Source organism: Bactrocera oleae, chromosome 3 (assembly GCF_042242935.1).
Source record: "Bactrocera oleae isolate idBacOlea1 chromosome 3, idBacOlea1, whole genome shotgun sequence".
NCBI lineage: Eukaryota > Metazoa > Arthropoda > Insecta > Diptera > Tephritidae > Bactrocera > Bactrocera oleae.
The window spans coordinates 4,071,278-4,094,430 of record NC_091537.1 but is presented as its reverse complement, the minus strand read 5'-3'; the positions used below and the strand labels follow the sequence as shown (position 1 = coordinate 4,094,430).

Genomic DNA, 23,153 nt, shown 5'->3' with positions numbered 1-23,153 from the left:
AAGAAATCTATGATTTGTCTTCAAACATTTTTTGAGGAATAACGAAATTGCACAATACGCATTGCCATTGCATGCGATCATATTATCATTGATTTTAGCGAGTTGCCTGGTAAGAGAGTTCACAAGCGCGAAGTCACAGCAGAAATAGCGACACGCACGAGGCGCTCAATCAATAAGCGGCGCCGAAAAAACAACAAGCGATAACAGCGCGCAGAAGAGTAGTCAAACAGAAATCAAAACTACGCCAAAAAGGCAGGTGCAACAACACACAAATACGACAATAACAACAAACAGCAGCGGACAACACGGACGCTGCCACAATCACTGGTTCGTGCGATTCACTGTCACTGTCATTACCGGCGCGGCAGCAGCTTCATCGATCGCAGCGTGTGAGCACTGCGCTTTTTCATGCTTACGTCGCGTTGTTGCGCGTGCTAAAGCTGGCGATTTTGTCTGCCTGCGCACAGTCTACTATCGATTGGCTTTGGCTATTTGCGCGCCTGCCGGCAAAGCGCTCGTTATCGCGGGCGCGCACGCTCAGCCAGTCAAAGCAATATTGAAGCTTATGTAGTTATTTATTTGCCGAAGCTTCTTTCTTCTCTACCTTACCGTTGTGTTGTTGGACTATGCTTCTCATGCGTTTGCGCGCCACGCTGCAAATCAATTTTTTTTTTCACAAACCGCCGCATTTGTTGTCACTGCCAATTGCTGCTTCGCGTGCTGTGTTATTGCTGCTATTGTTGTAATGACGTGCTGTTACCGGCACTGCTGACGCTACGCTTGCGCGCTGGTTGCTTCTTCGTTTGGTTGAATTTCGCGCGACAAGTTGTTGGCCGCGTGAGGAAACACCGCGCATTCAGTTATCGACCGAACGCCATCCGAAACGGCTGCTCTAACGGAAATCCTCTGGTGTTGAAAATCGAAAATCACTTAACAGCACACATATATATATATATACTGATAACGCGAATTTAAGCACATTAAAAACGCTACCAAATCTCGTTACAAACTAAACAGAAAATATTTCGGTGAAAAAAGCAAATAAAAACTAATAAAAAAAAGGCAGTCAACTGCAGCCGCGCAGGAAGACCATCAAATTCCCTAAGCCAAATAGAAGCGCAAACGCGGACTAGTCCGACACGCGCACACAACAAAATACTGTAAGAGCACACGCTCAATCTGATAATCAGCGACTAACAGCACCAACTGACAGACAGACGGCCAGTTGCGCTTCTCTGTGACACCGCGCACTCCGCTCCTGCGCCTACCGCCAGCTACCTAGTACGCCAGAGACAGGCTCTGCCGTGTCGACGGACAGTTGTTAGGTGCGTTTGTGCATAGAAAACAACACAACAAAAGTGAAATTTTACTCAATGAATTGTCAACGAGGCAAAACAACAATAACAGCAACGGCAAAAAGTCCACTTAAACAGCGGCAATAATTTCACGCATTTGAGTGCATCAAATACATATAAATAATATACAACCAAGCATATAAACAAATAAGTAAATTTCAGCAACGAAAAAAATTAATTTTAAACTGATAGCGAGTCAAAAGGATGCACCACCAAGCGTGTGCTTGCATGTTTGTATGTATGTATGTGTGTGCATAAGTAAGTGCTAGCTCGCTTAATTGAGTGTGAAAATACATGCATAAAGCAAAACAAGTGAGAAAAAAGTGCAAAGTAAATGAAGAAATTTGAAATTTGAAAAAAGTCTTTACGAAGTATAAAAGTGCGAAATTGCTTGGTAAAACAGGACAATAAAAAGCCAAGGAAACAGATAAGCGAAGGAAAATTGTTGGGATATTTGAATAGTTTATGGTAAGTGGCATTATATGACTAAATAATAAGAAAACAATAAAATAAGTAATGTTACAAGTCATAAATAAATAAATATGTGATTAACCAATAAGGAGGAGCTAACATTCGTTCATCTAAAAAAATAAAAATTTTGTATTGTAAATGTAAATGTATCTTCAAAAAACGAATGGTGGAAGGCACCAAACATTTCTTTTTAGGTTTAGTGTTGCTATCTATTAATCTAGTATTGACTAATGCTAGTGCTGCCAGACCACAGCTGACGTTTCCTTCAGAAAGTTTTACATTTTTTACCGTAAGCGCTCTAAAAGCCGTTTTATTGGCGCTACGCTACTTTTGCAGTGTCTTTAAAATTGTATAACGGTAAAATAATGAGCTAAAACCTTCAACTATTTAGCACAGAAAAAAATTGGTACAGCTAAAAATTCAAAATTATATTTTTTAAAGTGAACCTATTACTATTTTAATGACTATGCTGCTATTCGGAGCGGAGACGAATTCAACAAACCAAAGATAATCGAAATCGGTTTAGTCGTTCTTGAATTATAAAAATTGTATTTTTGTTCATACAGAAAACTTTGGAATTTTTCTTAAAATAGGAATCATGAAAGTGCGAAATATATCAAGCATATATCGACCGCTGTCAGACCATATCTGATGTTTCTTTTGTAAAATTTGACATAATTTACTATAATTGTTCTTAAAACTGTTTGATTGGGGGACCGTATTACAGTGCCTTCAAAAATGAATACATTTAAAATACTACAATTAAAACTTCAGCATTTAGCTTTAGTAGTAACATTGGGACATTCTTTGGCATTAGTTTGATGTGTAACTAGCTTTGTCCGATTATTTTATGGTCATTTAGCTAAAATATCGAATTTAACGTTTTTGAAAAAATTACATTTCTAGTAGAAACAAGGACATATATTCAGAAACCTGAGCTGTTTAAGATTCTTGAATTAAAACCTGAGATTTATCTAGCTTTCTTTATCGGAGATAAGAAATTATTGATTGTCCGTTATATAATTAAAGTTGACCTATTTAGTAAGCTTTAAGTTGTGATCAGGTAATTAAAGACAATTATGTGAGATAAGCGACCAAAGAATCATGATGAAAACTTGTATAAGAGAGTCAACACTTGTCAAGTCGGTTTGCAACGTTTTCTTTTATATACTCGTATAAGTGGCGCAATTTAAAATTTAAGGGCCAGCGGTCAAAATACAGCTATTACGCTGGCCTAAAACTTCATCCGAATTGGTACTACCTGGTGGTAGAACATCATAGGAGAAGGCTTCTTATACCTCGCAAATATCAGGTGGTGCTTTTTTTAGGGTTCCGAGTATTTTAATAGGAGACAATAATAACTGAAAAGAAATAGCACTAGGGGCTTCATACATTTTTGTTATTACTAAGTTGACTCTAGGTAAACAACTCCCTTTCTAAAAAAAAAAAAAAATAGTTGCGTACCTTGTGGATATTTCAAAAAAAAAAAATCTTTAAGGCAGTGAACGACCTTATTAAGCGCGAAATTACATCTCCAGAGAATCTACTTTAATCTAATCTCAACTCTCTACAAAACTCTTATCGCACGCACGTCCATTGATTGTCACTCAGTTGACTTGGCATACCGCCGCCAATGTGATTAACATTAGTTTCACTTAGCCACCGACCACTTTGACGACCAACTGAAAGGCAAATCAACAGATAGATGGATTGGCTGACTGATGGACAGACAGAGGGACAAACAGACGAACAGATAGATGGCCAAGCAGATGGTTTTGCCAACAACTAAGCTGAAAAGCAAAGCAAAAGCATGCAGCGCAGCGTTTAGTGGGTATTTTATGCATTTTTATTGAATGGAGGAAGCGCTGGTGGACAGTGACAGCCACAATATAAACTACACAGTCAACAATAATAACAGCAAGAGCAGGAGTAAGAGCAGAAGCGACAACAACAGTAAGATTAGTAGCGGCATGTAGACAGCCCAACGCTTTAAGCATCATTAATATCGACAATAATAACAACAATCAAACAAATGGCAATTGGCAATTGCCGATGGACGTTAGACGCTAGGTGGCCACTTCAACAATAGCAGCACCAACACTAATGCCTCTTAAGTGCAGTGCAACCAATGTACTTAAGTGTGGCGGGATATATGTGTGCTTTTGCGTTTAAAGGGTGTTTTTTTTTAGTGATGTATATAGAGCTGTTTTTCAAATGAAGCGCAAAAGCCTAAATAAATTGAGCAATATTTTTTAAGTTAAACAAGAAAAATCGTTAACTTCGGCTGCATCGAAGCGATATATGCTTCGCCGGTGCATTTCTTAGAGCATAAAAAAGTATAAAATTTTTTTTTTTTACAGATTTCCATGCATGAACTTCATTTTGATGAATAATATAGATGCTTTAGTAGTTCGATTAGAACAATATGTTCGGATATTAAAACACTGTTTCGGACAATAATCCATATAAAATTTTATGAAGATTGGGTTCGACTCCGCCTTTAGTCTAAAAAAAAGTATAGAGTAATATTGTTTCAGACTTGATAACTACAAACTAATGCCTGAAGAATCTCTTCATGATCCTTCGACTAAAAATATAGCATTTATGCCTTTCTACGTACTCGTTATACCAAGAACGTACCCCATCGCTGATTATCTGTAAAATTTCAGCACAGAATTTCGAAGTTTTTTAAACTTTGAACAGGTGCAAGCCTTTATATTTCAAACGGATGTGTTTTCTTTGACAATTGATTCGATAATTATACTACAAAGAACTACTAACCCTGCAAAATAGCACCCTATATATGCATATGTATGAGTATTGCTCGCTGCGTTTACGTCTTCACCGCACTATCAGCACCACATAGCATTAGAGCGCAACAGCTTTAGCAACACCAACACCAACAGCCACTCCCTTTACGGTGGCGACAAGTGTTATGTGTTAGCTTCTTTCACTTAAAGTGAAGATGACATTCTTCAAATGAAATTAGCTACCGTCAGCGTTTGGTCAATTGCAGTTAACCGCTGCTGCCTATTTTATGTACTCGCACATATGTGTGTCTGTGTGTATGTGCATGTTTGTTTGTTTGTTTTATTATTGCTTTAAACGCTGTTATTATGGCTGAACCAACATTGCACTTGCACTTTATTTGAATTGCAGTCGTTAAAAAACTAATGTGGCTCCTATGGTTTTCCAATGCTTTTATTGATTTTTGTCATTTATTATATTTTGCTTTCAATTCAAGTAGTGTGAGCTTGTAAGTGTGTGTGTGTGTGTGTGATTTTTGTATTTTCCCCATCTGTTTTTGGTTTTTGTTTGCTTGTTGGTTTTTATTTAAGTTAATAGGTTTTTCAATATAAATTTTCATAGTTATTCCTTTAGACTTGCCCCTTTGCTCCGTGTTAAACGGTTCCGCTCAGCTTTTTAGATCTCTTCACTTAAAAAACAATTAAAAACTTTACTTGTGTCATTAATATTAAATTATTAATATTAATAAAAGCTATTGAAATTTCGGTTCTATAAAAATTAATGATTGTGTTGTTGTAATAAACAATTTTTTTCTGTTGCGTTATTTTATCAATAGCCTAAACGTATGACTTATCTATGCTTTTACTCTCTCGCTCTCTCTATTGATTATTGATATTATTGATTACAAAAATGTTTTCTATGATATCAGGGTTTGTCTTTAGTCTTTAATTTGGTTTTTTATACCAAATAAGCTTATCCAATAATGAAAGCCATATTAGTCCTTATTGAGATAATCAAAATATTTTCTTTAAATGCACTTCCGGAAATCATATAATGGTACGGAATAATAATTTTTGACCCAATACTGCTATATATAAAGTGCAAACTGAACCAGAGAGACCGTAATCATTATTAGACATATATGGCCCTAGGGAGATAATAGGAGTTTTGATACATTTTTGATCCTCGTCAATATCATTATTATTGAGATATTTTACACAAAAATTGCATTTAGTTACCAATTTCATCACATTCTATATATTTATGAAAATCTAAGAAGGAAGTTTTGTTTCGCAATCTTTATCGGAACTAGATGTATCTATCTATGTATAGTAAAGTTTAAAAAGTGATAGGATTCAAAATGACGTTCTTTGGTAGGTAGGCGTGGTTGATGTCCGAATTCTTCCAATTTGAATGTATAAGATCAGAGGACTATGGGAATATTATGTATCGATTTCGGGACAAACGCATAAGTCAGTAGTGTCGCACCCATTGTAAGATGTATAGAACACCCTTCTTATCACATTTTCCGAACTGGGATTATTTCAGAAATAGATGGATTTGATTGCCACTATTTTTCGATTTTCACAATATAGCAATAAGTGGTAAAGTTCTTTGTTTTTCACCGAGTTTGGTTGTGATAGACCGAAGTTTATGTTTACAGCCCATCAAAGGGTGAATCTACGCTTTTGCGAAGATTAGCTCTGCAAACTGGGTCGATGTCGCCGGGTTGCTATACCACTCTCCCCTAGAGGTCTAAGGAGCGCGTGCGCATTAAGAAAGCGAAAAACCAATCCAAATATAGAATATACGAAATATAGGATATTCTTCTTCTTCTTTTAGAAAAGCTCTCAGACATCTTTAGCATGGCAAAGTTGCTATTACAAGGTTCAATGTAAATCTATTACGTTTTACTTTAAACAAAAACTATTAAACAAGCTCGACTTCATTAACCAAATGAAGGCAATATAATATTTATTATATGAATACAGTTATCTGCTTATTTGTCATTACAAACTTTTCACTTTGTTTTAGTTAGGTAAAAATTATCTTTGTAAAAACACATACATGTATCATTGTTAGGGAGTTAAAATATAAATTACAGACTTACTATATGTTGAGGTAATAAATAAATATGCATGTAGCGCTATGACAGTTAGAAAGTGTGGAGTGTCAGTAAAGCAAAGTTAACTCGACACAATGCAGCACACGGCCGAAAATCAAAGGGATTTCCAACACAACGCTTAGTTAATTACCATAAGTGTTAACGCAACGCAAGATCTGCTTAATTGCTTGTCTGCAGGAAAAGAGAACACCCAAGTAAATAAGTAGAAGCATAAACAAAATATATTTACAATAAAATATTACAATTTTAATTTAATTTCACTTTTTTCGTGCTGTTGGCGAGAATTTGTGATGCTTGCTATCAAAATTATGAGAAAAGGTAGGGAAAATCGGCGAATGAGCAATAATGTGTCGAGCGCCAGCGAACAAAAGCTAATATAAATCATAAAACATCCAGTCAGAGACATGAACATACATATTTAAGCCGCGCCAACCGTCAGCTGACCCGATCACACACACACACACACACTCATGTACAAAATGTGCCAATTCACAGGGTTTGCGCTGTCAAGTCGCGCCTGCGCATATGGCGGTACAAAGCTGGGCGGCCTGGCGATGCGATGCAACATTGTAATGTGTACAGAGTATCGGTACACCGAATTTTTGTTTAAATGATTGGTTGAAAACGAAATGCTAGTCGCTGTTGTGTGGTCATTTTCACTTTCAGTGCAGAAGAAAAAAATTACAACAGCAATGCGGCACATGAAGAAAGAATTATGCGTGTGGCGCTTACATAGTATGTAAACCCAAACTGGAGATTGATGTATGAATGCCCTGCAGGAAATTTTGAATATATATATGTATAAAGAAATGATATTCAAAAACCCTCGAAGAAGCGCATAGCGTAATCGCTTAAGTTGTAAAGAAAATAATAACTCTGTTGGCCTTCTCGACGATAGATACGAAGATAGAGAGTTCCGAAGGATTACAATATGTAACTGTGGTGTTCGTCTTTCCTGATTTTCGGTACAATAATACCAGCCCAAAAGTTGTGGTTGCTTAGACCATAAGTTCCGCATAAATAAACCATCTCTTATCTTGGCATCGTAGACTGATCGGCTTTACCATATACATAGTCGCTACAATATCACAGAATTTTGCAAAGTTAATGAGCGTAAGTCTTGCGATTAGAAAAAGCTGAAATATTCACCGTCCCTTCGAATATACATATTACTTTTTTTGGTATATAAATACCACGGTCATCAAACAATTGAAGATATTTTCTATGAAGTATGTACAGAACTTCGGATATAAGACAGTCGTTTAGTTAAGAGTAGATCTTCTGATAAAAATTAATTCTTTTTGATAACGCAAAAGGTACACAACTTTGTAGATAGGTGTAATACTATGTAATACTTGGTTTTGCTTTATAGAGGAAGTAAAGTAAGGCTGCAATCTACACAAGACATCCAAGAACAGATACAGTGAGCGTATGCATTTCTCAATATTTTCAGATGATGAATAAGACATTTTAGTTGTGGTCAAAATAAAAGTTATTTATGGAAGTTAACACTCTTTAGGCAAACATATAGTAAATATTAATCGACGTACTTTTTAAGAACCACAAGCATTTCCTGCAGGGTATTACATTTATGCAAAATTACCTTTGTCTTTCTGAATGGCGCCACGTCAGTCGACATGCACGCTGCCCCTAAGGACATGCGTTGGCCACACTTGATCTTGATTAAAAATTCAAGGAAAGGAGGAACATAAAAAATAAATAGGTTGAAAAATTGAAAAGTGAATTTACAAAGCAACACCGAAAGTTCGCACAGAGCCACACACAATGTGGGTGAAAAAATCGAAAATGCAATATGCAATGAAATGTATACCGGCTGAAACAAAAGGAGAAAAAAAAAGTAGGAGAAAGAAGCGCATATAACAGGAAACGAACGGAATGAATTGTGCGCTGAAATGACTTGACAGCACAGTGACCAGCCCACCTGGGTGTATTAAAAATGAAGTGCATGCATTTCTTATGGACAATGAGCATCAATGAATGGGGAGCATGGTGTGATTACCCAGCAAACCAAAAGTACAATGAGTTAGTACAAAATTTAGAAAGCCTAAAGGAAATAATGGACATTTTGATGGAGTTGGATAAAAAATTGGATTGGATTAATTCGAAATATTATAAGATTTAATAATAAGTTTGGTGAAAAGATGAAAAATGTTAGGTTCAGGCAGATCCCTGATTGTGCAGTTGAATGAATTTCAGAAATTAAAGCACTAATTATTATACAATTGAAAGATTTAATAATTACTTAATTAGTGTTTAATTGCTTATAAATTAACGTCAAAGTCCCATGCAACCCTGTAAAGAAGTAATGATTGCCAACTGTATCATATCTTCAAAACTCCAAAAAAGCTTTAAATTTTCCTTTATAAAAAGAATTTTAAGTCAAAACTCGATTGTATTAAATGGTTTTAAAAACATCGGTCTTTAAATTGTGTTAAATTTTATGTCATCCGTTGTTAATTTGGAGTATGCAAATAAACAAAAAACGATTTTTGGAATAACTAAATACGTAGATCAAAACTTCGACTTTGAAATCACACTCTTACATCTTTGATCAGTTATATCTGTCTGTCTGGCAGACTAAAAGCTCAGTCGTAGCAGTGACGTCGAGGCATAAAGCTTGTCATGGCATGTCACGTGACTTAGAAGAGGCATCAATCTTTGACAAAGACAACTATAGAACCGACAACATAGTTTATGCACGCTTGAGCCCGAAACCGATATTATTTCTTTGACAAAGAGTAGATTGTTAGAAGAACTAAAAAATATCAACGAAGTAGGCTTCAAAAGACACAAAACCTGGGTCGACCAGATGTTGCTGAGATTAGGTGTTGCCAAAGGCGATGCCGATAGCGTTTATGATGAAATTGTAATTAAAATCAAAGTAGATCCTAAAAGGAAGCAAAAAGTAGTTCAGCAGATGAGACGGCTTTTGTAGTAGAACGCAGAGCTACATGACATATATATTATATATTTAAGCTCGATATGGACATAGGGTCTAAAAGCAATTATCATTTCCTCATTCCCTCGGCAGTAAGGTTTGAACGCGGATTTTTATCAAAATTGCTTGGGAAAGGTTTTTTTTTTTTTGGCTCAACAAGTTTATTAGAATACGCAGTTATAGAGCTAGTTAAGAAAATAAAAAAAGTTTCTTAACTGTTGAATCCTAGAGCTCAAATAAACGGTCGAAAACGTTCGATTGGTGTCATAACCTTTTGCTCGCATCCATTTGGCACATGTATCTCGTATTATTATGTACAAGTATTTTGTGTGTTGGGTCAAAAACACTGAAAGCCAAAAATGCTGAACCATAATGCAAGCGCCACACCGAATGACGATATTCTTCGAAGAAACAGCAATACTTCTCGCAACGTTGCAGCTTTGTATGCCGCATCTTTCATTTATTTTCAGCCTCACAATTGCTCGCCGCCTCTAAATCAACAATATCTTAACATTACCTGCCTTGCCACACAACTGATTATAATATTTACTTGCAATTTATCGCAATAAACAAGAAAATCAAAATGAGATACGCATCTTCGTTAAGCGTGTGTGGCACATCACGAGTCTGTAGCTGCCCACCTCAACGTGAGACTGAAGCTCCGACGTCCGACGCGCTGTCTGACCAGCCAGCACAGCAAGTACCGACCTCCATGCCAGCCTTCTTTTAGTTGCGCTTGTCTGCCCTTTCATGTTCCTCTCAGTTACTACTCCGCTTCCTCTTCGTTCGCAACTCTCGATATCGCAATAAATTTTAATAAAGTTGTCATACATGTTGGTCCTGACAAGAATTGCAGAAAAATATACTTTACCGATAAGCCATGCAACAACACACTCGTAAATTGGGGATGAACATATGCGGTAGGAGGGTATTGGCGTGCCAGTGCTCAAGCTCGCCATATGTGTTTGTCTGTTTGGGCTTATAAAAAGTGGGCAGTTCCCCTTTGTGTGTATGCGTGCCGTGTTGGGCTGTATCATGCCGAGCCGTGCTATATTATGCGGTGCATTTGCAAGCCGAGTGCCGGTCGAGTCGGCAAAGTTATAAAGATGTAATCAATTTAAAATACGCGCTTTTTACATGAGTGTCAAAGGAAATTGCGCAATTGCGTTGTGTGAGTATGGCGCCAAGCCCAGTGAGAAATTCGGTATGAAAGGATTGTGGAAAGCAGAGAGAACGGTAAAGCGTACCCAAAACTGTAACTAGAAGTGTAAAGAATCAGACTTTTCATATCAGCAGCTAATATATAGGAGAGACTTATTCCACTTCCATCTTCTTTGACACCTCAAGGAAAGTATATATTCATATTCTTCGAGGACTCCAAAGAAGACTGACAAACTGTATGAGATTTCAGATCGTTTCGTTATTCGCTGGACTTCAGACTAATGAAAAGACCGCGAGTATAAGAGCCTGAAGTAAGGTTGACAAAAATAAAAGGATCAGACCATTCGAGGCTTACGAACCCATACAAGTTATATTCGGTTTCCTTGTGGATCTTGAAAGATTTAAGAAGACAATGGAAGCGAACTGTACGAATCCACGACAAGTATTCTATGGGTTTTAGTCCTTAGTATTATTGTACACTTTTATTTATTATTTATATACTGACCCTAATCCCCGTGCCCTTTGGGTTACCTTGGAACCGGGAGCGTTGTAACTAAAGTGGCCTAGATTTATTTAAGGTCACATTATATCCTCATCCAGAGCTTTCTTCAAGTCTATCTACATTTTTTTACGATATTCTTTAGCTTATTAGCCATATAGCACACAGACAAATGTATTTGTTCACTTAACGAATTTACTAGCGTAACTCCCCTCCTTCTCCCTATATCTCTCTCCAACAAATATTAAATGCTAATAATTTTGCAATTTTCTCCATTATAGATCCCCTGACAGCAATGATTACCGATCGCAACAAATTCAATTTTGTTACGATATGCATTGGTTTAAGCTTCCTGCTCACCAGCGCAAGCGTGGCGTCCGCGCAAGCAACGAGCAATGCGCAGCAGGAGACAAATCAACAGCAGCAGCTGCAAACACCTGAGCAAAAGCAGGCGGCTATCGCGACGATAACAGTGGTGGACAATAACAAAGATGAAAAGACTAATGCGATTTTAAATGAGCCAATAAACGATGTGGGTATGTAGACAAAGTATTTAATGTATTACAAATATATTAGATTTCGGTAGTAGGAGTAGGAATGAGAAAGAAATAAGTAAATGGTGAATTTAAAAACGATAACTTTTGGCGAATTTTTTCGACTCACGAGAAAAGTCTCAATTTTTTTGAATGTTCCATTCTAAAATATTTTTTAACTCAAGATTTATCGAAAGATGTCTGTATCAATCTGAACTTTTGCACACGTTCTTTTTTCTCCGCCGATATCGGAAGACTATAATATATATGTAGCTGCCATACAAAAATCAAGTGCTTGTATGAAAAACTGTTTTGTTTAACAAGATATCTGCAAAAAATTTGGCAAATTGTTCAGATCGCACCACCTTAGCATATAGCTGCCATACAAACTGACCGATCAAACTCAAGTTATAGATCTCCATAAAATATCTTTTTTCCTTATTAATAAACTTAATTCGATGTGATTTTGGTGATTTTTTACAAGCGCAGAATAGTGACCAAGGTTCGACGTCACGACTTGCTTGAGCTTTGCGATAAAACAAATAAAATTCAGTAAATTAAAACAGATCAAGTACGAAAGTTACGGCGGATGTGTAATCTTCAACTCCAAAGAAGGATGAAGAAAGGATGACTGCTTGGCGATGGAAGAACCACGTAGAGCAGAAAATAAACAAAATCAGCTCGCCGGCGCCTAAAGCCATGAAAAGTAGAAGAAAAAGAAGATATAATTCATTAAAAATATTCAATTTCATTTCCATCTGTTAATAACGCCCAGTCTCTCTCAGCGCTGCTACAAAATATTATGCAATACGGAAAAGTTGCAATAGAAGTGCAAAAAATAAATGCAAACGCTTTCTCAGTCGCAACAAAAAATACAACAAACAATGGCACAGCATTGACAGAAACTGTTACAATAACAATAAGAAAAAGCAACAACAACAACAATAGCCATGACAGCTATTATAGAGGTTAGCATTGTTTGTATATAAATAGCGAACAAGTAGAAATGCCAACACCAAAATATACCATAATTATGACGAAATTTTCAGAGACAATTGTCGATGCGGCGTATTTTTTAACAAACCAAAAAAAGTAGACAAAAAAAATCAAAGCAGCAACAATTTGAATGGCGGCGCATTGCGAAAAAATTGAAAGTGATGCTGACAAAGTGGCAGCAATGACCGTGCACCACAGCAACAGCAACATAACAGTCAGCATTGTCCCAGAGGCTCATGGCGCGCGTTGTGACGGGGTGGCCTTGTTGGTGGCAGTGGCGGTGGTGTGTCTCAAGAAACGAGCTGCGCTAGCTTAACTGTTGTTTTATATTGTATATATGTGTGTTTGTAGCGCGTTTTTCTATCGGTGTGTGACATTAATCGAATTTGACACAGACTCCGCGCATGCGCATGCGCACGAGCACATTGCAAATTTGTTGCGCCGCACAATAAAATGCATTGTTTACGTTGTTATGATGTGAATGTGGCAACTTTTTTGTTTTTAATTTTTATTTTTATTTTCATTTGTTTGTTGTTGTTGTAAGTTTCTGTTGCCGTCACAACAGCTGTTGTTTGTTTTCAACAATTCATGCTTTTTCGCATATTCACAAAGCACATGCTGCAGCACTAGCACTATTTGCATACTGATTGCTCCGTCATTGCCGGCAGTTGCCCCAGCTACCAGTCAACATTACTGCAACTGCCGCAGATCCTTGTTTGCGCGCGCCTCAGTTGGCTCGCTTGAAGTCTATTATATCGCCAGCTATTGACTGTTATGAAGCCTTTTTGCTGTAATGACAAATTTGCTGCCGTGATTGGGGCAGCGGGTCTACTACAACTACACTACGGCTATTTTGCATGCTACGGCGCGTTCACAGGCAGCAAAAGCGAGTTCGTGTCTTAAGTCTTTTGTTTGCTTCGTGCCAGTTGACTCGTTTGCTCGTCAAAACACTGGCAATTTGGTGTAAATATGTAATGATTTATGTGTGTGTTTGTGGCATATTTCATGTTAGTGTGTGTGTGTGTGTGCGGCGATCTCTGTATTTGTCGTATTAAAATGGAAAGCGATTTGTCAGGTTTTAGCAAATAATTTATCAGCCAGCGCAGCAATGCTTGTTTTCTTCTTCGCCATAAACTATATATATGCATGTGTGCATGTATGTGTGTATTGGTAAAGTACTTTGATGGTCAAAGCAAGTGCAACCGCACATAAACCCTGCGCGCGTTCACTTTCCGCTTTTTATGCCGCTTGCCAGCAAAAAGTCGCTTTGCCAACTACATCTTTTACTTGTTGTTTTTTCTTTTTTTTTTTGGTGTGTTGCCGTTATTTCTAAATCATCTAACCATTTGCTCATCCGTCGTTCACCACAGACCGCCTCGCCACTCTCACCCGCTCCAACAGCCACAAGCGCGCGTTTAGTTGCAACGCATCCTTTCTTAGCTCCAACCAGCTTACTTTTTATTTACATCTATGTGTGTATGTATGTGTGTTTATTTTCTTACAAGTATACAAGTGAATGAGTGATTGACCATCAAACGACCATTGCACATTGCTGCGCATTTCTACTTTTGTTTTTATTTCGCTTTTATGCGTTTCGACGTTTCGGCTTTTTGCTTAGCGCTGCATTGCCACAATTCCAACAACACGAATGCCACAAATGTTGCAATGCCAGCCACCATATAACCGCATAACCACATAGTCACAGCCATTTAGCCATTAGCGTGATTGGCCAATATGGTTTTTGATGCACTGATCTTCTCCATATACATACATACATCACACACGTACATAATTGTACATATATGCATACATACACACACTTTGTTGCTAGTTTTGTTGCTGATCTTTCGTCTTTGTTGTCAAAACATTTATCATTGAAAAAACTATACATATTATATATATTTACACAGATACATTCACATGTGCATGCAACACATACAAGTAAAACATACACACAAATATAGCTGTATATACAATATATTATATATATGTTGCATTCGCTGCAAGTACTTGCACCACCTGTACCTGCTGTGGCACGCGTGTTGTTTTCGCGTCATTTGTGGCCATTGTTAGTTCAAGTTCAAGTCAAGTCGCTCGGCAGGAGCTTGTTTACCTAGTTTCTGTTATGATTTGTTTTACTGTTGATATTTTGTTGTATTCACCATTTTTCTTCGAGTATTTTCTGCGCTTTTCAGCTCTGTTTACATGTGTAATTTCATTTTCTTTGAAGATTTCATTGAATTGTTTATTTTGATCGGTCAGTTTGAATGACAGCTATATGCTATAGGTGTCCGATCTGAACAATGTATTCGGCTGTTGTAGCGTAGCTTTGCACAATAATTTATGCCGAGTTTCGTAAAGTTAGCGTGCCAAACAAAAACATTTTCCATAAAAAACTTGATTTTGGTTTTCAGTTTATATGGCAGCTATATGCTATAGTAGTCGGATATCGGCGGTACCGACAAATAAGCAGCTTCTTGTGAGAAAAAGCACGTGTGCGAAATTTCAGATCGATATCTCGAAAATTGTAGGACTAATTTGCGTATATAGCGACAAAGCAGAGTTATAACTCTAAAAACACTAAAAACTGACGATTGAGGCGAGTTAAACTATTGTAACATAAACTCAGTGTTTGTGAGTAGTAGTTAATACAAGACACACGATTATAGTAAGGCACGCTTCTTTCACTTGCAGAAGTTTAACCTCTATTACATAAAAAAGTTGACTTTGAAACCTTTCCTAAGAAGTATGGACCATTGGTACAATCATTGCAGATACAAACGATGCAATCTATATGGGTAAAAACGCGAAGCAGAACACAGAAGCAGAACAACAAAAGGTTGCTCTTTAGCAATCTCTAAATAGAAGGTAGCTTCATACTCAATGATAACAAGTCGATCTTTTAGGGCGAGGTTTTCGGTTTAAATGAAGACACCAAGTGGACTTCTATAGTAAGTCCATTCATTTCTATTGGCTAGGCATAAATTAAGGCGATACTTCGTATCAACATGAAGTCTTACTGCGTAAGATTATGTAAGGCGGCAATCCACAAACTTTCAGTGAGGAACTCTGTGAACAGCACCAGGGCACCGAAGGTAAAGTGTGCGATTTAACCAGCTTAGGCTCAGACAGAAACACGCTAAATATAAATCGTTCAGTTCCTACATGAAGTGTCTGTCTTAGTGGTACGGATTGTGAATAAACCAAAAGACAAGAGAGACCTCATCACAAGTTATTTACCCAATGACAAAACGTTGAAGAATATCACTTTCGAAGAAATCCAATAAATTGAGTTGTTGAATGGTGAATGATTGGGTTTCCCTGGGAATCACAACGAACCTAAAGATGGCTTAAGTAACGCTTGCCATAGGGTATTCTTCGATCTACTCTTTCAATCCGGCAGCCAAACCTTTTGTAAAAGAAAGTTTTAACTGCTCTGGAATGGTTTACGGATCGCCTAGGACACAATAAGTCCACTACAATGGTCGTTAGCTTGAACTAATATCCTTGCATAACGAGATTATATTTTATATAAGACATGAGAAAGACTCTTAGTAATGTAGAAAAGAGCGGATAAATATTTCAACAAATAAGAATTAAGTTCATACGAGCCATAGCCTGGGCATTAATGAGTCGGTAGTGTATTTTTATGGTTGGTATTGTTGTGAAGTTAAAGATCTTTGTTAAAGTATCATTGATGCCACACAGCGAGGAAGAAAGATGTCAACACAAAGGCCAAGCTACAAAAAACATATTATATATATTTAATAATTCTTATTTTTTTTTAATTATCGCCAACATTCGAGAAACATAAAGCGATATCAAGAGGCATAAAGATCCCACGCTACAAGTTCAAGTAATAATTATAATTTGAATCGACCCTGATTAACACAGAAATAAACCAATTGTGAAAATTAATATAATTATTGTGAACCATGATATTTTCCACAATTATTACATGCACACATATAAATTAATTCATGGAAGAAATTCAATAGAGACAACCATTAACATTTCGCAAAGTCCAACACTCGTAAGACCAACAAACGTCAGTGAAGAGAGTCAAAAGCAGCAATAAAGAAGACATTCAAGCTATGGGCGAAAATAAAAACAAAAATCAAATCAAACAACAACAGCAACAATAACACACATGTAAAAGCAAACTGAACAATCAACTAACACAGCAACCAGTAATTTCATTGACTGGCATTATTAACGCACTAAAAGTGGTAATCAACATTGTTGTGGCAATTGTAGATACATCATAAAATAATTTGCACAATTTTTTCGCTTCGACGCCTCAAACGAAACGACGAACCGGACGGACGGAGCTGCGCAGCGCTGATTGCCCGTGACACGATGCGGCCACGTTGAAAACGAAGACGACATTTGATACCACAGGTAGTTAGTAGAGCTGTTAAATGCAGCAGCGGCAATAACTGGGCTGCACTAATAGGCAGGCTGGCAAGTAGGCAGGCAGACAGACGGACAGACAGAGCACAGAGACTACAAACAGACAGGCCGAACGACAGAAAAACAAACAGTTGTAAAGCCACAGAGCTTAGCGCAAGGCGGCGGAAAGGTGGCAATGTGGCCAGCCAACAAGACGGTGATGATGGCTGGGGAGCGGCGGTGGTGGTCGTGGTGTTGGTGCAGCTGGCTGAGGCAGGCCTACCATAGTTGCTGCTGCAAGGTGAGGTGGTAGCAGAAACATTTGTTAACACTTTAACAAGTTATGATTATACCGCAGCAAGTATCTATTATTGCGTAGTAGGCGAACGCTTAACCGGCAACGGCCACAGGCACGCCAGCCACACCAATGCACCGGCGTATGCATTTTAGACAAACGAAAAGAAATATATATAACTGTAGCATGGTAGACAGACCAACAGACAGACAGACAGCATGGTATAAACAGTGGTGTGGTGCTCTGCAGCAAGTTAACTCTGGCGGCCAGCAGTTGGGATGATGGAGCACATGGCGCAAGCCAGGCGAACCACTTGCCCATGGCCGTGATGCTGGCTGTGGCGATGCCATGAGCGACCGTCGGCCAGTCGAGTTAATGTTAAGTCGAGTAGCAACTTCACCGCCCCATTGAGTATTGATGTGGCCCACACAAGCCCGCCCGGCTACTTTTCAAACCAGCACCGTTGACGGCGTTGATGTTTTTCAATGTTTTCAACGTTGTACGCATTAGCATGGGCAATTATTAACACTCATGTAATAAAAAATCATCAATAAACATATGAAAAATATAAATAAAAAAATATATAATAATTAAATGAAGCATTGAAAATATAGATATGCATGTGTAGATTTGGAAAAAAGGACGGAGAGCAAGTAAATTGCATGTATTCAAGTATATTAATGGACTAGCCGGACCTAACACAGATGATACCCAATATACGAATTTTAAGTACAATACGAATATTTCAATTTTAGAAAAACTAGTACGGATTCTCTCTCTTTTTGAAAGGCAATGCAAAGTGCCAAACCATTTTTGTGAGTTTCCGAAAATATTTTGATCATTCTTCCTATCTCATTCAAACCAACACTAATTCTGTCAGACTTTTAAAACCACCTAGAATGGTTGTAATACTAAACTCACTAAGTTTAAAGTTTTTGGTCGAGAAAAGAGATCAGATCCTTTTATAATATTACCTACTTCTAGCTAGCGCTTATAACCAAGTGCAACTCACTAGATTTTGAGGCTGATATTGTTTTTGGATGTTATACTAGTTCCAATACAGACGAGATTCTACGACGAATGCTTATGTTTCTTGGACGTGTGAGCTATAATAAAAGTTTCCCTGAGTGTAATTGTTGAATATTTTTATTGTCTTTTACCCAAACAAGCGATTATCCTAATGTCTTTATAAAAACAGACGTTATCACAAAACGAACCAAACATCAATCTGCGGGATTTTTACAGAGTTCTGACATCAGAAACATCCATAGTATGGTATATCCAAGCTTTATATACTGGTTCAACTGAAAAGTTGTAGCAAAGACTCACACCATAAATTTAAAGAGAAGTTCGGCCAAATAAATCTAAAGTATTTAAAATTTTTTAATGAGCAGTGTTGGCTTCTAAAAAGCCACGATTATTCTTTTAGTATTTTTAAAATGTAAAAGCTGTTCATGAAACTAATATAACTTAAGCAGCCTTTAGAACGCGGCTAGCAGTTGTAGCCGAGACACAAACCAAAAAATATAAAGATGGATTCTTCTAATTTTACGCCTATTCAAATCTTAAGGTCATTTATGCTTATTGTTATTCAGGTTATTGTTTTGGTTATTGACAGATTTGGCTGGTACGAACAAAGCGACGGACGGTTCAACTTCTAAATCTATCAAGTTCAAAATGAAACTGATTAGGATTTAGATTATTACAACTTTCTTCTTTAATAACGAAGCTTCAAAACAATAAAGTTTTATTTTAGAACCAAACTTTAGAGAGCTTATCAACATGGTAAATAAAAAACGGTTTTATAAAAATTGACAAAGTGTGAAACAGAGACGGAGATTATCTATAAAACTCATAAAATTAAACGAAATGATCTCATCACTTCTTCCTTTTTGGTTCGTAAGAGATAAACTCATTCAATAGAAATAAAAACCTAGATACACTATAGCGCACCCAAAGAGATCAAAATAACAATCTAATAGTATTAAAGATCTCAACATAGGAACAGCTCACGAACGAAATGTTGCACAAAGTTGCCTTGTAAATAGTCGCAAGATCCGATATGAATAAAATATCTACAATAGTGTTAAAGTCAGTTAAAGGATAATAATTGGGACTCTGCTCATGTGCTTATACTTTAGTAGTCCATCAAATGCGAGTTTCACTAGAACTTTTCATCACTTTCTGAAAAATAAAATTCCATCAAGAAGCAACTATGTTGGGTATACTAATTTGTTAATTCTAAAATGCCACAGAAAATCTTATGCAGGTTATACTGGTTGAGTTCTATTTTTAATAATTCGCTTATCTTTTCTTCTCTCTTCTTCTTTATTACGCTCACTCAACTCATGCCGCACGATCATTACGTACAATGCGCACACACAGCGCACGCATTCAGCCCGCGCTTGGATTACAGCAACGAATGGCGACCTGTGGGCCGTGGTGATCCACTGAAAAACGATCCAACATTCGATTACAGCCCGCCAACGCTGGAACATGTACGCTACTGGGCGGAGACAACCACAAAAGATGGTGGCAACAGCAAAGAGGAGAGCGACAGCGGCAAGCAGGATATAAATAGCGTGCGCTTTGCTGCCCACGCAGGCCAACAGGACATTCTCAAGCTCGGCATGCCGAATGAACACTTACGAGGCAGTAACGGTGTCATACATGCAACGTCGCATGCACCACAACAACATGCGCATATGCATCATCATGCGATTATGCCAAACCAACACTACCATCAATCCCACCATCCGGGCGCCGTTAAAAATGCAAAAGGTGAAATACCGCTAGTACAACCGAAATACACCTCAGTGCGTCGCAGTTATTATGCACAACAACCACCGACACGTCTAATGCCACCACCTATGCAGGCGAACTCACCGCCAATCAATACCTTCAATGTACCCATGAAACCCTCGCAAGCGCATACGGAGTATAGGCATAGCATGTCGGCGGCGCCACCACCGCATACTTCTACAATGTCCAGCGTGGGACCATCCTCGTCATCGTTGTCGCCGCACGCAATGCAACATATAAAGACACAGCACCATCCAAGCATGTCTACAACGGCTTCATCCTCATCGTGGATGTATCATGCACCGCCTACCATGCATCACCATCATCAGCAGCCTCAACATCATCACTATGCTATGTCCAGCGGTTCGGCAGCTGTTATACCAACGTCGGCACAATCATCGCGTATGCCAATTTCACACGCTTACGACTCTCATCCGCAGGACTCCCATCACTACTTCAGCTACGCCCGTCCCAGCTCGAATAGCATCACTTCGCATTCACCACAGGAATCATACACTGCCAATTCCGTACGCTACAGTCCGAACAGTTTAAAGCAAAACGGTGCAGGACGCAAGCCATGGTTGCATGAACTCTTACAAAAGGAGATCATAAAAACATCAGTCAAGCCTAACTATTCAACTTCCGGCAACAAGTATGCCTACGAGACTACAAAGCCCATTTATGAGCGCATGCCATCCACCAATGCAATAAACGGTGGTTTCACACCAATAACACCGATTACATACGTCTCAGCGCCTCCAACTGTAGCGGCCATGACGACCACAACAACAACTGTGCCATCAACACCATCAACAATTGCTATCACACCCCGCGTTTTCTATCCACTTATCAGCCCTACACTGGCGCCACATACCCCCAGCAGCACTACGCATGTCATTTACACTACGCCAACAACAACGACGACACCGCGCAGTACTACGTCGACGACTTCTTCACGCCTACTGATACCAACCACCAGCAATTTGGCATCCCGACCGACTGTGGCACCAATGCAAATGACTACGGACTCCTTATTTTCACACTACAAACAACCCGAAGCGCCACTCAGAGGCCCTATGTACCTAATTATTGAAGGTCACTCGAAAGTGAAGAAATATGGCAAGAATGGTATCAACTTAAATCTACCGAAAATAGTCCCTGTCATACCAAAACGTGAACCTGTCGTACGTATAGCGGAACCGGGTGAGGAGAAGCGTGGCACCCCCGAGACCTTCCATGTAGAACACCTGCATGTAAAGACCTCGACCACGACGACGACAACAGCAACAACAGCAAAGCCTTCAACGACACCGAAATCTGTGACGACAGCCAAGCCTCCGACGAGCACAACAGCGAAACCTACGAAAGCTGCGCCAACAATAAAAGTCACATCAACAACTTCGAAGCCTGTAGTGACCACCAAATCTAATACAACCACTAAATCCGCTAAAACAACATCGAAACCAGTGACATCAACGACCACAACAGCACGACCCACAGCAACCACTGTATCTTCTAAAGTCATCAGCACAACAGCCGCAGCAGTTACAACAAAAGCAACAACCAAAAGTACTGTTAAATCTGAAAACTTCAAGCCAACACCATCGCCAGCTGTTGCAAGGCCTACACAAAGTGAGCCACTGCTAAAGCTTGAGCTGCCTAATGAGCCACCAACTGGCATGTCGGGATTACTGAGCCTACTTGACTCCTCGCTAGGCGGACTCTTTGCCGAGCAGCCATTAGATTCAATTGAAATGCCCGCGTCACCAACGCAAGCAAAACAAACGGCATCCATGAAGACTGCGATGATGAGCATACCCAACACTGTTTTGAAGGCAGTCAATACCGCCGCTACCACGACAACTGCCGCACAATCTGTGGTAGTACCTGTCGCACCGGATGCACGCATTGGCACTAACGCCGGCCGCATTGATGCCGCCGCCGACACCTTTGGTTCGGGGTCGGCAGAGTTTAGCTTCACCACAGATATGCCGCCGCGTGAGGTGCGCCAAGTATTCGATTATGATCAGCGCCCGGAATCACGTCTTAAGGATTTCGTAATTGGTGGTTTCGATGGCGACGCAACGGATGATGAGGGAGCGTCATCAGCTTTCTACGATGATGAATTCGAGGAGTACGAAGAAGAGGGCATAAACAATAGTGCAAATGGCGAACAGCCAATTAAGCGCATGGATCGATTTGTCGATGGCGAAGAGGGTGAGTTTGTGGGCGATTACGAGGATGTAGATTTGGAGGAGTTGGGTATGAGTGATGTGGCGCCATCTGCGAAATCAACAATACTTGTGCGCACACAAGCGAAAATGGCGTAGACGTGCCCGCCAGATGCTAAGGGCGCTAAAATACACGCCGCTACAGCCAATGCGAAAATGCTGAACTCTTCACCTTTCGATGAGACCAAAACTAATCGCTTGCATTCGCGTATCTCTGTAGACGCCGTTGCCGTTGTTTGGCGCAGCATTTCAGTCATTCAGACGCACAGTCAAACCATTTTAATATTATATGTACGTAATATGGAAAATTCAGTTGCAATTAGGGATTTTTACACTCTACGTACTGCTCTACACCAAATCTATTTTTTAAAACTTGTATTTTAGACACAACTTTTTGCTAAGCGTCTGCGTTTGTTTTTCTCCGAGTAAATTTTAGTGTATGTACATAACACAGCTTTATTTATGTATTTTGTATTGTATTTATTTAATTATGGCAAAGATTTACTCACTTACTACGCTTAAGTTTCGTCGCGATTATTTTGTGACTCAATATTTATTTGAATGTCTGTTTAGATTTTAAGCTTAT

The 23,153-nt window shown here is 38.7% G+C and overlaps 2 protein-coding genes across 2 annotated transcripts in view; one reads left to right on the top strand and one right to left on the bottom strand.

Annotated features, from left to right (window-relative positions):
• The window catches only part of LOC106627594 (trans-1,2-dihydrobenzene-1,2-diol dehydrogenase), a 57,988-nt gene that overhangs the window by 13,650 nt on the left and 21,185 nt on the right, over window positions 1-23,153 (bottom strand). The window lies entirely within an intron of this gene.
• LOC106627591 (uncharacterized) lies at window positions 882-23,143 on the top strand. The gene is made up of 3 exons (XM_014247749.3): window positions 882-1,823; window positions 11,600-11,854; window positions 19,920-23,143. The coding sequence occupies exons 2-3, from the start codon at window positions 11,614-11,616 to the stop codon at window positions 22,664-22,666; spliced, it is 2,988 nt and encodes a 995-aa protein (XP_014103224.2). The 5' UTR covers window positions 882-1,823; window positions 11,600-11,613; the 3' UTR covers window positions 22,667-23,143.